Raw genomic sequence first — 12,490 nt, 5'->3', positions numbered from 1 at the left:
TTTAAGCTCCAAACTCCCAGCATCATCTGTAATCTTAAACATCATTTTCTGTACCTGCTGCTCCAGGTGAACAGTTTGGGTCTGGAAGAGAATGTTGAGGGCGACCCCTGCAAGTTCGTGCTAACGTCCCGCTCGACGAACGGCACCGTGGAGTCGTTTGTGCTGCACTCCTCTCACCCGGGGGTGCGCGAAGTGTGGACTCTTCAGATCTGCCAAATGCTGGAGAGCCAACGCAATTTTCTCAATAGTGAGCACACCTGAAGATGTGAAAAAGGCCCTACTTTACAGACGTTAAAGACCAGCTTCTGTCTTTTCTCTTTTCGTAGCTCTGACGTCACCAATTGACTATCAGAGGAACCATGTGGGGGCGAGCGGGGGGTCTTGTGTGTCCAGTGTGGGATCTCCAGGTGGAAGCAGTAGCGGGTCAAACGCAGCAGGAATTTCTGGGGCTAGCAGCGTCATGCCTCCAGGGTCCCAAGGTGGCTGCCGTCGACCATCCAGGATCCCCCAGCCCTCTCGCCTACCCCAACCCCTCCGCCACCACCCCGGGGCCGATCCTGACGGCCCCAACAAGATGTCAGGTACGAATCTACGTGTGAACCGTGCGCTCTGTCTGTACATTCAAACATGCGCGTGAGGTTTTAGTTGTGCTCACTTATGATCCAGGTCCAAGTCCCCGTCCTGTTCCTCCCCCCGTGCTCCCTCCAGGGGCCAGCCCACAGGGCAAGCGCCCCATCCAGAGCCTCGAGGACCAAGCACAGACCCCTACGAGCGTTGTCGCTCCCATGGTCCGTGCCACAGTTGGGCCGTTGCCCTCCACTTCCTCATCCAAAGCGCGGCCCGGAGCCGTGCCCCCTTTGATCCCTCCCGCCTTTGTCAAGGACGTCCTTCCACCGCCCCCTCCCAGCCCCAGCCAGAAGTCTGGATTCTGGAGCTCCATGCCAGGCTCTCCGGCGAGCCGCCCCGGCTCGTTCACCTTCCCGGGGGATGCGGGGGAAAGTCCGCTCCGTCAGAATTCTAACCAGAATCCAAATCAAAGCCACAGACACTCCACGCACAGCAAGGATGCCGACCGCATGAGCACGTGCTCGTCTGCCAGCGAGCAGTCCATCCAGTCCACTCAGAGTAACGGGGTAAGACCTCAAGCCCGCTGCTGATCCAACTAACACAGAGGCCGAGCGAGACCCGCTCTGTCCCGTGGCCTGTTCCGCTGCGGCCAGCACTACTAATCTGTCCACTCCTACATATCGCTGCTCTTCAACACCATCCTCTCTTTAGCTTTGACGATCTCTGAAGACTCTCGCAGCACCTTTCCTGGTTCTCAACTTCTCTGGTGGACCAAACGCTGAGGCTGCCTCTTGATTTCTGACTTCTAACCACGCTTTTACTAACACCTGACCTGAGTCCTTCTCTTGCTGTCGTCATGGCGCGATACTCAAATTGTCTTCTTTTTCTGCAACTAACCTCTGACGTTTGTAGGCCGACTACAAACGGATCCTCTCACTGAATCGAACGACCTGACTCATCTTTGCCTGGAGCTGCAGAGTCAAACAATAATCTTCCCTTTTTGCCTTTCTTGTACACTTCTTTAGTTTGGTCTTCAAAAGTGCAAATGTTTCCAATGATTTTGTCTTATTTTACTTCACAAAGCACTAAGCTGGCTTGGTAGTGCCGTGGTACGTTGACTTACAAGTTGAATTTGTTCCGTGACCCAGCTAGTCAAGTTATTTCTTGATCAAATTAATATTCCCCATTGAAATGAATTCAAATGCCGTTAATCCGTTCCAGCTGCAAAAAGACCACCACAATGGTACATTTTTGGAATAAAGACAAATCGCACTGAATTGTATAAAACATACTACTACAGAATGAATTTAAAAAAAAAAAAAAAAAAAAAAAAATAGTATAAGACTGTACATTGGGAAAAGCCAAGTCATAAAGTATTGTAGTGTTGTACGGGTGCCTTTAAGGGGCGTGACCCAATGAGTGATGTCAGGAACATGGCCAGTCTTCATGATAGCTTCTGGACGCATATGTTGGCTTACTGTAGCTATTTGCTAGTGTTCCAATTTTGTATTTGTCCTTGTACTACTCAATAAACGGCCCCCACCCCCTCTTCAGACGAGCACCGGCGTATCTAAAGTTTGCTCATTACTAATATTTTGGTTCTCAACAAAGCAAAAAAATAATAATAATCCTAAGCGATGTCTCATAAATCTGAAGAATTTAGTTCACTCGTAAGCCAAGGTACCAGTGTATTTGTTCATGGGCTTTCGTGATCTTAAATGACACTTACTCATTGGAACAGGTACTTAACCATCTTGTTTCCCTGTGACACAGAGTGAAAGTAGCAGCAGCAGTAGCGTGTCCACCATGTTGGTGACGCAGGACTACATGGCGGTGAAGGAGGATGAGATCAGCGTAAGTCAAGGCGAAGTGGTCCAGATTTTGGCCAGCAACCAGCAAAACATGTTCCTGGTGTTCCGAGCGGCGACCGAGCAGGGCCCCGCAGCCGAAGGCTGGATCCCCGGATTCGTCCTCGGACACACCTCAACCATCGCACCCGATTGCCCCGAGGGATCAATTAAGTACGTCGGAATGTATTGATAATTGCTCCCGGTCGATATTATTGCAACATCGGGGCACATTTTAAAAGCTATCTGTAAACAAATGCGCGATAAGAATGTGGAAATCTCACTTTGGTAACCAAATAATTCTATTAAATGAAAAATAATAATTGAAGTTTCCACTGAACTGTTTGAAGAAACCATTTTCTTCCCCAGTAGGAAGTCTTCTTCCTGGCATACAACCTTGCGCCTCCGTAAGAAATCTGAGAAAAAGGAGAAGGAGGCAAAGAAAGAGACAAATCTGGAAAATGGTTACAGGAAGTCCAGAGATGGCAATAAAGTTTCTGTAAAGGTGAGAGAGTTCATGTCAGGAGAATCTTCAGCTCAACTCACGCCATCCTCTGACTGACCTCCTCTCTCCTTTTTCTTTTCTAGCTTCTAAATCCAAACTACATCTATGATGGTAAGTGTCTCGGTTTTTGGTTGATGTTTTTTTTTTTATTGCACGTTAACGCTGCGGCCAGTAGCCATGTTAAACGTTCTTCAAAACCATTTGCTCCAGTTCCACCCGAGTTCCTAGTGCCTCTGAGCGACATCACGTGTGACAACGGCGAAAGCGTCACCCTGAGGTGTAAGGTGTGCGGTCGACCGCGCGCCACCATCACCTGGAGGGGACCCAACCAGAGCAACCTCACCAGCAATGGCCGTTTCAGCATAGCTTACAGGTACGATTACATACATAGGAGAGGCAGTCAAAAAGTAATGAGGCAAATTTCGGTTAACCAACTGCTCAATGAAAACAACCTTTAGAAATGTTCACGGTTTTTGGTTTAAATGCTTGTTTGAATGTTTATTTTAAATAAGTTTTGTTTAAATCTGTCCTCTTTCTGTCAGTTGTTTTGGAAATGGTGTCATTGTTGGATGGCCATCAGAAGCAGAGAGCTGGGATTTGATTTCTTGCTTTGGAAGGGGAACCACCACTAAACATTTTCAAAAAGGTTGCAAAATGTGTATGTGGAAGCAGCTGTAGGCTACAGGCACAGTCAAAAGTGGGTGTCCAGGATCAAAGACGAAGAACACGAGCTAGGCTTGGCACAGATTTATGCCAGGTGGGTTCCCAGACAGCTCACAGATCTGCACAAGGAGGCCCCTTTTAAAGCTTGTTTGGAGCTTCTCGACTGTCACATCGGTGATTATTTTAGCTTTTTCTTTTCTCAAGCGTATTGTCTCTCTTTTAACTCTGCTGTAGCCTATTCCAGCTTCCCCATACACATTTTGAAAATGTTTAGCGGTGGTTCAAAGCAAGAAATTCAGTCATAACTCGCAACTACGGAACTGGAAGTACAAAGCGTGGCAAGAAAAAAATCAATTAGTAGGTTCAATTAAGTTGGGCTCATTACTTTTTTGACTGCCCCAGTGATCCTCTGCTTTACTGTAGTTCACCTACCATGGCCCCACTAAATTGCAGAATTGTGCAGTTTCTAGCGATCGTTTGTCTACTGATAAATATTAACCCGCTTTAAGTCACATTGAACATAAATTATCGGTGCCTTGACTCTCATTTGAATGTGTTTGTTTCAGTGACACCGGTGAAGCAACCCTGCGGATCATCGGCGTGGCGTCGGACGACGACGGCGTGTACACTTGCGTCGCCGCCAACGAACTGGGCAGCGTCACGTCGGCGGCCAGCCTCAGAGTGCTCGGTTAGTTAAAGACGCACCAGCGACCACGCGTGTTCCACCGTTGCCGCGCGGGTGAGGCCATTTTTAAACTGCACGTGTGTGTGTGTGTGTGTGTGTGCGTGCGTACGTACGTGTTTCTCAGCTATGTCCTCTGACGGTTTGCGAGTGAGCTGGAAAGACAACTTCGACTCTCACTACATCGAGGTGGTGGAACTGGGCAGGTAACAAACAATCCTTGAACAGACACTCACTGGACACTTCATTAGGGACACCCACTGCAACCTGCAGGAAGTGACTTTACTTGGATTAAATTGTGCAGGTGTTAGATTTTTCATGGCGATGTGTGGAAAGCCGTTTGAGCATTTATTTGAGATCCTTGATCCTATATCCTCACAACTAGTGCAATTTTGCCTTACTAGTAACATGAAGTTGTCCTACTACTATGCTAATGCTTTCTTACTAGTAAGCGCAAAGTGTATACTAGTACATAAACCTTAAACTGAATATCAAGGATGTCAAATAAATGTTCAAACGACCTTTGGATATGAGACTGAAGAAAATGAGCTTCATGTTCTTCCTCCTGTTGTCCACCAGGGGTCGCTTCTCCGTCGTCAAGCGTTGCGACCACCGGGCCACCAAGCGTCCGGTGGCCGTCAAGCAGGTGAACAAGAAGCTGATGAGGCGGGACCGCGTCACGCAGGAAGTCAACCTGCTCCACAGGCTCCAACACCCCAACATCATCAACCTGGTGGACACGTACGAAACCCCCAGCAGCTACGTCCTAGTCCTGGAGATGTCAGTGGAAACACGCGCACATGCTGATTGCTATGATGGAATGAACCATTTAATAAGCGTTTTGCTGGCTTCAGGGCCGACCAAGGCCGTCTGCTGGACTACATCATCAGCTGGGGCAATCTGACAGAGGAGAAGGTGGCCTGCTACCTCCGAGACCTTTTAGATGCTTTACACTACTTGCACAACAGCAGAATAGCTCATCTGGACGTCAAAGTAAGACTTTACAAAAGGCTTGTTTTTCTTATTTCATTTGGAAATTTGCAAATAACTGACACGGGGCAAGTGCGGTGTAAGCGCACCAGGCCACCAGAATCGTTGGAAATGATCAATATCAATTGTGACCTGATACTTCAAATCCCAGGTACAGAGCAGTTAACTTCATAGTCGAGAGGGCGAGACTTTGAAGATTGGGAATTTGTCTTTGGGCAAATGCTCAGTAATCCGCAGCTAGCAGGCAAGGGTTGGAATCCCAGTCGGCCACGTGGCCGGCCTCAATAATTGTGCTAAGGGAGAACTCGTGGTCAGAGGCGCAATGCAGAAGGGATTCCCGGGTAGTGTTGAGTCTTGCATGGATGAGTGTCGAACAATCTGACAATGAGTGAGTCATCAACCAAGTCTGAAATAGGTGATAAGAACACGGCAGCGAAATGTATATAGAGGAGCAATCTGCTGAACTAAAAAATGTTCTTCACATCGTGAAAACAGGATTTAAAGAAATATAACATTTTCCTTATCAGTTGACAACGAATTCAACATTCGCGCATCACTAGTAGTACTAGTAGCCTGCGGATGTCAACTACTACAGTTTTGCCTCACTAGTAAAATGTTGTTGCCCCACTAATATGCCAAAGTTTCCCAATAGTAAACCGATTCATATACCTTTTCTTTTAGTTAGAAATGCTGCACTGTCCGGCCGCACATTTCGCACATACGAGAAAATTGACAAACGTTCCTAGAAAGACACACTTGTTCTACTATTGTCCTACTAGTGAGGGCAAAGGGTGTATTAGTACGTGGACCTTAAGCTGGATATCGAGGATATAGCATAAATGCTCAAACAGCTTTCCATAAGTGTGTGTCTAAATGCTGGTGCGTTTTGTGTTTCCAGCCTGAGAACCTGCTGGTGGTTCACGGTTCCGGCGGTCAGCCGTCGGTCAAACTGACCGACCTGGGCGACGCCGTGCAGCTCGGCAGCGCTCCCTTGGTGCAGCCGCTGCTGGGCAGCCCCGAGTTCGCCTCCCCGGAGCTGGTGCTGGGCGAGCCGGTGTCGCTGACGTCGGACATGTGGAGCGTGGGCGTGGTGGCCTACGTTCTGCTGAGCGGCGCCTCGCCCTTCCTGGACGAGAGCGCCGAGGAGACGTGTCTGAACATCTGCCGCCAGGACTTCAGCTTCCCCAAGGATTACTTCCACGGCGTCAGCCAGGCGGCGCGCGACTTCGTCCGTCTGCTCCTGAGGACCGACGCCGCCGGGAGGCCGGCCTCGGGGCTGTGCCTGCAGGAGGCGTGGCTGCGGGCGGCCGACGCCGACGACCGCGCCGCCACAGAGTGCTGCCTGGACACCTCGCGCCTCGTCTCCTTCATAGACCGCAGGAAGCACCAGACGGACGCGCGGCCCATCGGAGGAGTGCGCGGCTTCATCCGGAGTCGCCTGCAGAATCGGGTCTGAACGAGGCTCGCGACAGGGCTTGGAAATTTCCGGAAGGTTTTGGGTAAATTTCCATGGGAAGTTTTGTGGCTATTCCAAAAAATATCCAGCAAAGCTCCTGAAGCCCAAACTTACTGCTCAGCGCAAGGTTGTGCGAGTGACAGGCAAATGATTGACACACAGTCGGTCACGCCTTCTGTCACTGATAGGTTGATCGGATCTGAATTATACTAAAATATATTTTCCAACAAAATTCCAGTTCCCTATTAATAGCCAACCTTCAATTTTGTACATTCTGTGCTTACGCCCCTTAATTCCCATGGAAAGTTTCCAACTTTGAAAATTCCTGCAATTTTGCAACCCTAGTCTGCACAAATGTTGGGAATGTTTGAGGTGCCAAAAGAAACGCTGAGCTCATCCTTCTCCCACCCCCAAAAAAGAAAGAAAAACGATGATTCACTCAAAGTCCTTTAGGAATTCACGGATGCCCTCGTCTACTGCTGCTTGCTGCTTTACACTCACATTTTGTAGTTAAACCAACAAAAATTAAAAGTTAAAAACAATAATTCCAAAAATATATATATAGTGCTGTACAAGTAATTTATTTTCCGTAGTAGGGGTACAAAGGCGGAGCAGCGGAGAGCTTTTCAGGAGAAAGTGACGCCATCTTGTGCGTTTCCGTTCGCCCTTTTACACTCTTAACGAACTTTCGTACATTTCTAGAAAGGGCACGCGCGTACGGACTCCCTTTTGAGGACTGTTGCCATGGAGATCGTCAAACATGTCCAGCGAGACATCCAACGAGAAACAAACAGACATTGTTCATGGAACAAAAAGTTGTGTTGAAGCCTTATCTCGTCGATATATTACTCGCAAAAAGTTCTGGATGAAGTTCCACAATGAACTGGAACTGCCTTTCTGTCTCGCCTCCAGTCTCTGTTGCAACCTGCTGATGACGCTATAAGCTCAGTGGCCACTGAGCTTCGAGGGTCAACAGCAGAGAGACTGGAAGAGTCACAGAAAGGAGGAGGGGGGGAACTTTGTGAGTAGCGTATACGACATCAACGCCTAAGGAAAACAAAAAGTGTAAAAATGCACTCATCGTACGTTCTGTTTCTCATGTGCAATGTTGCAGCTTTAACGTTTTATGCAACTATTTATGAAGACATCCGTCACTATGTATAATAATAATAAGAATAATGAGTGTAGAGGAAGTACTAGGTACTGTGAGCACTGCTGGTAGTTGTGTCGTCAGCTACAATCAACATTCAGTTTGATCAAATTTTTAATTTGTACTGTCTGTCCTGTGTAGTATTGTTACACCAAAGTTGCTAGCATTTTCATTGTATTTTAAAAGGAAAAAAAAAGTTGTATTATTGTTTTACAGAGTTGGCTATGTGAAATGATTGTTTACATAAGTCAGAAAGCGAAAGCAAAATGCTGAAGTGAAGTTGAATTTGAGGTGTTTTGTACATCATTTTTTTCAACTTGTTTGTGTAAAGATACTTTTGCCAAATTCAGCATTCTCGAAAAGTCCTTCTGTGTAACATTTTATTTATTTTTATTTTTTGGGCAAGGTGTGCAAACTTGAACTGGATACCTCAGTTTGGGGTTGTGTTTTTTTTTTTTAAATCGGTTACCTGTCCACATTTCACTCGTTTCCTGAATTACATGTTTGCTATTTGTTTTTATTTTGTACCTTTGCATGTATATTTCTTTGTACAGATCATAATTTTTCTTGTAAATATTTTCATTTTGCCATCAGTTATTTGAGGATTAAACATAATGGACACATGAGCCCCGTTTTTGGAATGTTTTTTAAATTTATTTTATTATTATTATTTCTCATTAAAGAGCTAAAAGTAAACCGGCATCAGTGGTCACCGGTGAGCTGGAGCCTCTCCCAAGGAAACATTGAATTTATTTCATTTTGCATATATGTGTGTGTGTGTGTGTATAGACAGTATAAAAAATATGCAGTACATACATACTGTATACACGTATATATCCACACAAACATATCTACAGAGTCGACACATACACACAGTGAACCCCTTTTTATCGCGGGGGATGTGTTCCGGCCACCCACGATATGTGACAGAATAAAAACAAAAACAAAAAAAATCCTTGATTTAAGATGAATAAAACACATTTACATTTATTAAAACATGCTTTTTAAACACACTGTCCTCTCCTAAGCACTCCTTTACACTGTGCCGTATCTAATTCCTTTGAGCTGTTTTGTTTCCTATGCCTCGTAAGACCATTCTTTCTTATAATTTCAATGCTCTATTTTTAAATGTTTTCTTTGTAGTCTGTCAATTTGTCCTTCCTGTCTCCCTCTCCTTCTTTACACTTCTGCCTCCTCCACTACATTTTTCTCCACATCAAGTCACTTCATGCTAGGCCTTCAAAAACGGCTGCTCCAGAATTTTTTTGACTGGGAAAGCATTTATTATTTGTTGTTCTCACTGGTAATGTATTTTTTTTTTTTCTTCTGCAGCAAGTTGCTCATTTGTGCAATACCCACATTACCCCCGCCACAGCAGAAATGCAGTAGCTCCAAGTGGACGTCCACTTTTGTTGTACACCATCCCTCATCTCCTTGGAGGACAAGATAAACTAAAACTGGTCTCTCGTGAGGCAGTGCAGGCCTGGAAACAAGAATGCCAACAGAGAGGACAAATATCCTTGTGATGAGACTGAATTCAACTTGTGCTGCCTTATAATGACAGAACATTTGTTCCACTCACCCACCACAGCAGTTGAGGCCATAGAGCTGTATCTCTTCCTGAGATCAGACATACTTAAAATCCTCTAAATTTCCATTTTTAAGGTTAATCAATACAATTGTATTTTTTTTTTTCGGTTCATTTTTTACTTCCTGTCCTTAGTTCTGAGCAAAAATAGTTTCTGCGGCTTTACAAAAATGTCGCTACATCTGCCAGGCCCCTGAAATCAACAATTAATCCAGCATGGCAATTATACAGTGCTACATCATGTGTCCTTCTCATAAACATAAGAGGTCCTCGTCTGCCAGAAGTCTGAGCCTGCTGATCCACCAAGAAGAAATAAAACATGAAGACTGGGGCCCTGTTGTTTGGTTCATGTTTGATACAGTGTATCAAATGGTGACATTTATATTTGAATCTACTTTATTGTTGTGGTATGATGATGCCGTGGTGATCCCATATGAACATTCATCCATCCATTTTGCATAGCGCTTACCCTCACAAGGCTTGCTGGAGCCTATCCCAGCTGACTGGGCGAGAGGCGGGGTACACCCTCAACTCGTCGCAAGCCAATGGCGGGGCACATATTGACAAATCATCTTTTTCTGAAATTGTAATAGCCCTGCTATTAGAGGAATTGATCTGAGTGGAGCAGCAGATGTATGAAAATGTATGACGTGAAAATGAAGGACGAACAGGAGGAATACAACAGGTCAAGGTATTTCAAAATGGGGCAGTGTGTTGGTGAGATCATGTTTACATGTGACTTGTACTTATCAATTATTTATTTTTCATTGCTACCACAGGCTGTGATTGGCTGGCAACCGGTTCAGGGCGTACTCCGCCTCTCGCCCGAAGTCAGCTGAGATAGGCATCAGCACAGCTGCGACCCTCGTGAGGATAAGATGTTAAGAGAATGGACGGACGGACGGACGGATGGATGATACCGCAGGCATTTTTCAACTCTGATGTCTCCAATGTGGATCGATTTGAAAGTTGTTTTTTTTAAATCAGTATTTGTTATAGCCTCTTCCTGAAAACTTTTTGTCAACTGCTAAAATGAAAAAGCCAAATTATTTCACAAATGACTAGAGATTAGGAAATTAAACCTTTTTGAGATGAAGTCACTGTACATTTCCGCACCCATCATGATTACACATAAAATAAAGCAAGAATTAATATTTGCAGCTGTGTATTTATTTCCAATGACATTTGAATTTTGGTCACAACATGCAGAACAGCAATCACAAATTGTGTATCACCAGACTCTTGGGGAGGTTTAACCGGAACATGACAAAATGATCACCTCGTACGTGTTGCTCTCTGGTAATCAACACAGGTAACAGCTGCAAAAGGAACAGTAAACAGCTTTGTGTATTTGTAAACATTCTGTAAAGTCAGTCATTCTCACTGCGGCCTGGTCCCCGAAAGAGTAATTGATTACTGACCTGAACTATGCTGAACTGAAAGCAGCTTTCAGCAAGAAGTATGCTGTCCATTTCAGTGCGTAATCTGGGTAAGAAGTGTATGTCCATGGCACTTCCAGAACTGGCCCACAGGTATGAGCTCCTGGACGTCTTGCTAGTCCATCTGCTGGTGTGAACAGGAGCTCAACCTTGTCAACAGAGATAATAGCTGACCCTGTGACAAACCTTCATTTTCTAAGTCCCGCATCGTCTAGGCCTCTGATGTACTGTTGCAGAAAACGCAAGCTTTGATTCTCTCCGTATGTTGGGATGGAGCAAGCCAGATTGTTGTCATCTATGAAGCCAATGCCTGTGGTATCAATCTATCAAAGCAGAAAGAAATGTATGCACAATTCATTGACACGTGCACACTTCAATGATGCCGACTGATACCATTGTGTAATGCAATTGTGCTGCAAGTCATATGAAATATGAGCTTTTATATAGAAGTTTTGTGAAATTCCGGGAATGGGACTAGTTCACAGGTTGGCTTGAATGAGGTGAACACGTAGAAGTTGAAACGGTGCGAATCGGTCGAGAAATAAGGAAACTGTAGCTAAATAATGTCGAACTTGTGGGTAAAATGCGGGTATTTTAGTGTTGCACAGTGCAGAATGTGGGTAATGTGGAAAACATGTAGTAAGTGGGAGGGTTTGAATTAGTGAAGAAATTTGGAAGCAGGTGGGGGAACAAGGCAGAATAGAGTGGAATGGGGGTGTTTTAACACAGGACGCTGTAAAATGTGGGTATTAGCTGAATGTTTTAAAAGCGAAAGAGACGGTAAGAAGTCAGAAAGTATTTTGTTGAAAGTGTCATTGGGAATGAATGGGAATTTTTGGGGCGTGTCAAATGTGGAATTGTGGGAAATGTGTTTAATATTTCAGCCTTCACACAATGAAGTCACCTTGATGAAACAAACACCTGCCTATGCTGATTGTGATCACCTTCGGGTGCGCGGGTCACGTGCTGCACCCAAAGGTACCACCAGGTGGCGGTGCAACTTACTTTAAAAGAGTCCCCAGCATGACTTTAACCGTCACCATCTTGGAGCTATTGAACATGTTTAAGAGTGGGCCAAAAGTACTAGTAAAGTAGTCAATATTACGCAATTAACGTATATTATATATATATAGACACACATTGAAAAGTAACTCCCTATTTTAAAATAATTATAATTTATTTATATGTTGTAATATTTTTCTCAATTTTTTGTGTGTATGTTCCATGATTAAAGGAGCAAGTCTATTCTACCAAACCAACGACTTTGGAAGAAGTTGAAGGGTGAATACGAGAAGTTTTGTCTTCCATCCCGCAAGAGTTCCTTGTGAAATCAGTTAATGCGGTTCCCAGGCGGCTTGAGAAACTCGTGGCTCAAACTTTCTTCTCATGTTCATTTCGAGAAGAAGAATTATAGTTCAGAAATGAATTACAAGTACTTAAAAATAGGGAGTTACTTTTAAATCACCCTGTATATATATATATATATATATATATAGTGGGTACGGAAAGTTTTCAGACACCCTGACATTTTTCACTTTTTGTTATATTGCAGCCATTTGTTAAAATAATTTAAGTTCATTTTTTTTCCTCATTAATGTCAGCT

The 12,490-nt window shown here is 44.7% G+C and overlaps 1 protein-coding gene across 5 annotated transcripts in view; it reads left to right on the top strand.

Annotated features, from left to right (window-relative positions):
• The window catches only part of LOC133470734 (triple functional domain protein-like), a 60,375-nt gene extending 51,889 nt beyond the window's left edge, over positions 1 to 8,486 (top strand). For 2 of the 5 annotated variants that reach the window (XM_061759473.1, XM_061759470.1), the window contains 12 exons: positions 67 to 247; positions 327 to 581; positions 667 to 1,133; positions 2,341 to 2,588; positions 2,787 to 2,919; positions 3,003 to 3,030; positions 3,130 to 3,292; positions 4,149 to 4,270; positions 4,392 to 4,470; positions 4,844 to 5,044; positions 5,119 to 5,257; positions 6,153 to 8,486. In XM_061759473.1, coding sequence (XP_061615457.1) covers positions 67 to 247; positions 327 to 581; positions 667 to 1,133; positions 2,341 to 2,588; positions 2,787 to 2,919; positions 3,003 to 3,030; positions 3,130 to 3,292; positions 4,149 to 4,270; positions 4,392 to 4,470; positions 4,844 to 5,044; positions 5,119 to 5,257; positions 6,153 to 6,710 — 2,574 coding nt within the window. In that variant the 3' untranslated portion in view covers positions 6,711 to 8,486. Of the gene's footprint in view, positions 1 to 66; positions 248 to 326; positions 582 to 666; positions 1,134 to 2,340; positions 2,589 to 2,783; positions 2,920 to 3,002; positions 3,031 to 3,129; positions 3,293 to 4,148; positions 4,271 to 4,391; positions 4,471 to 4,843; positions 5,045 to 5,118; positions 5,258 to 6,152 lie in introns of those variants that run through there. The other 3 variants (XM_061759472.1, XM_061759469.1, XM_061759471.1) reach the window with 2 other exon arrangements.
• Positions 8,487 to 12,490: the final 4,004 nt, after the last annotated feature.

This window comes from Phyllopteryx taeniolatus, chromosome 21, assembly GCF_024500385.1.
Source record: "Phyllopteryx taeniolatus isolate TA_2022b chromosome 21, UOR_Ptae_1.2, whole genome shotgun sequence".
NCBI lineage: Eukaryota > Metazoa > Chordata > Actinopteri > Syngnathiformes > Syngnathidae > Phyllopteryx > Phyllopteryx taeniolatus.
This window is presented reverse-complemented; position numbering and strand designations above follow the sequence as displayed.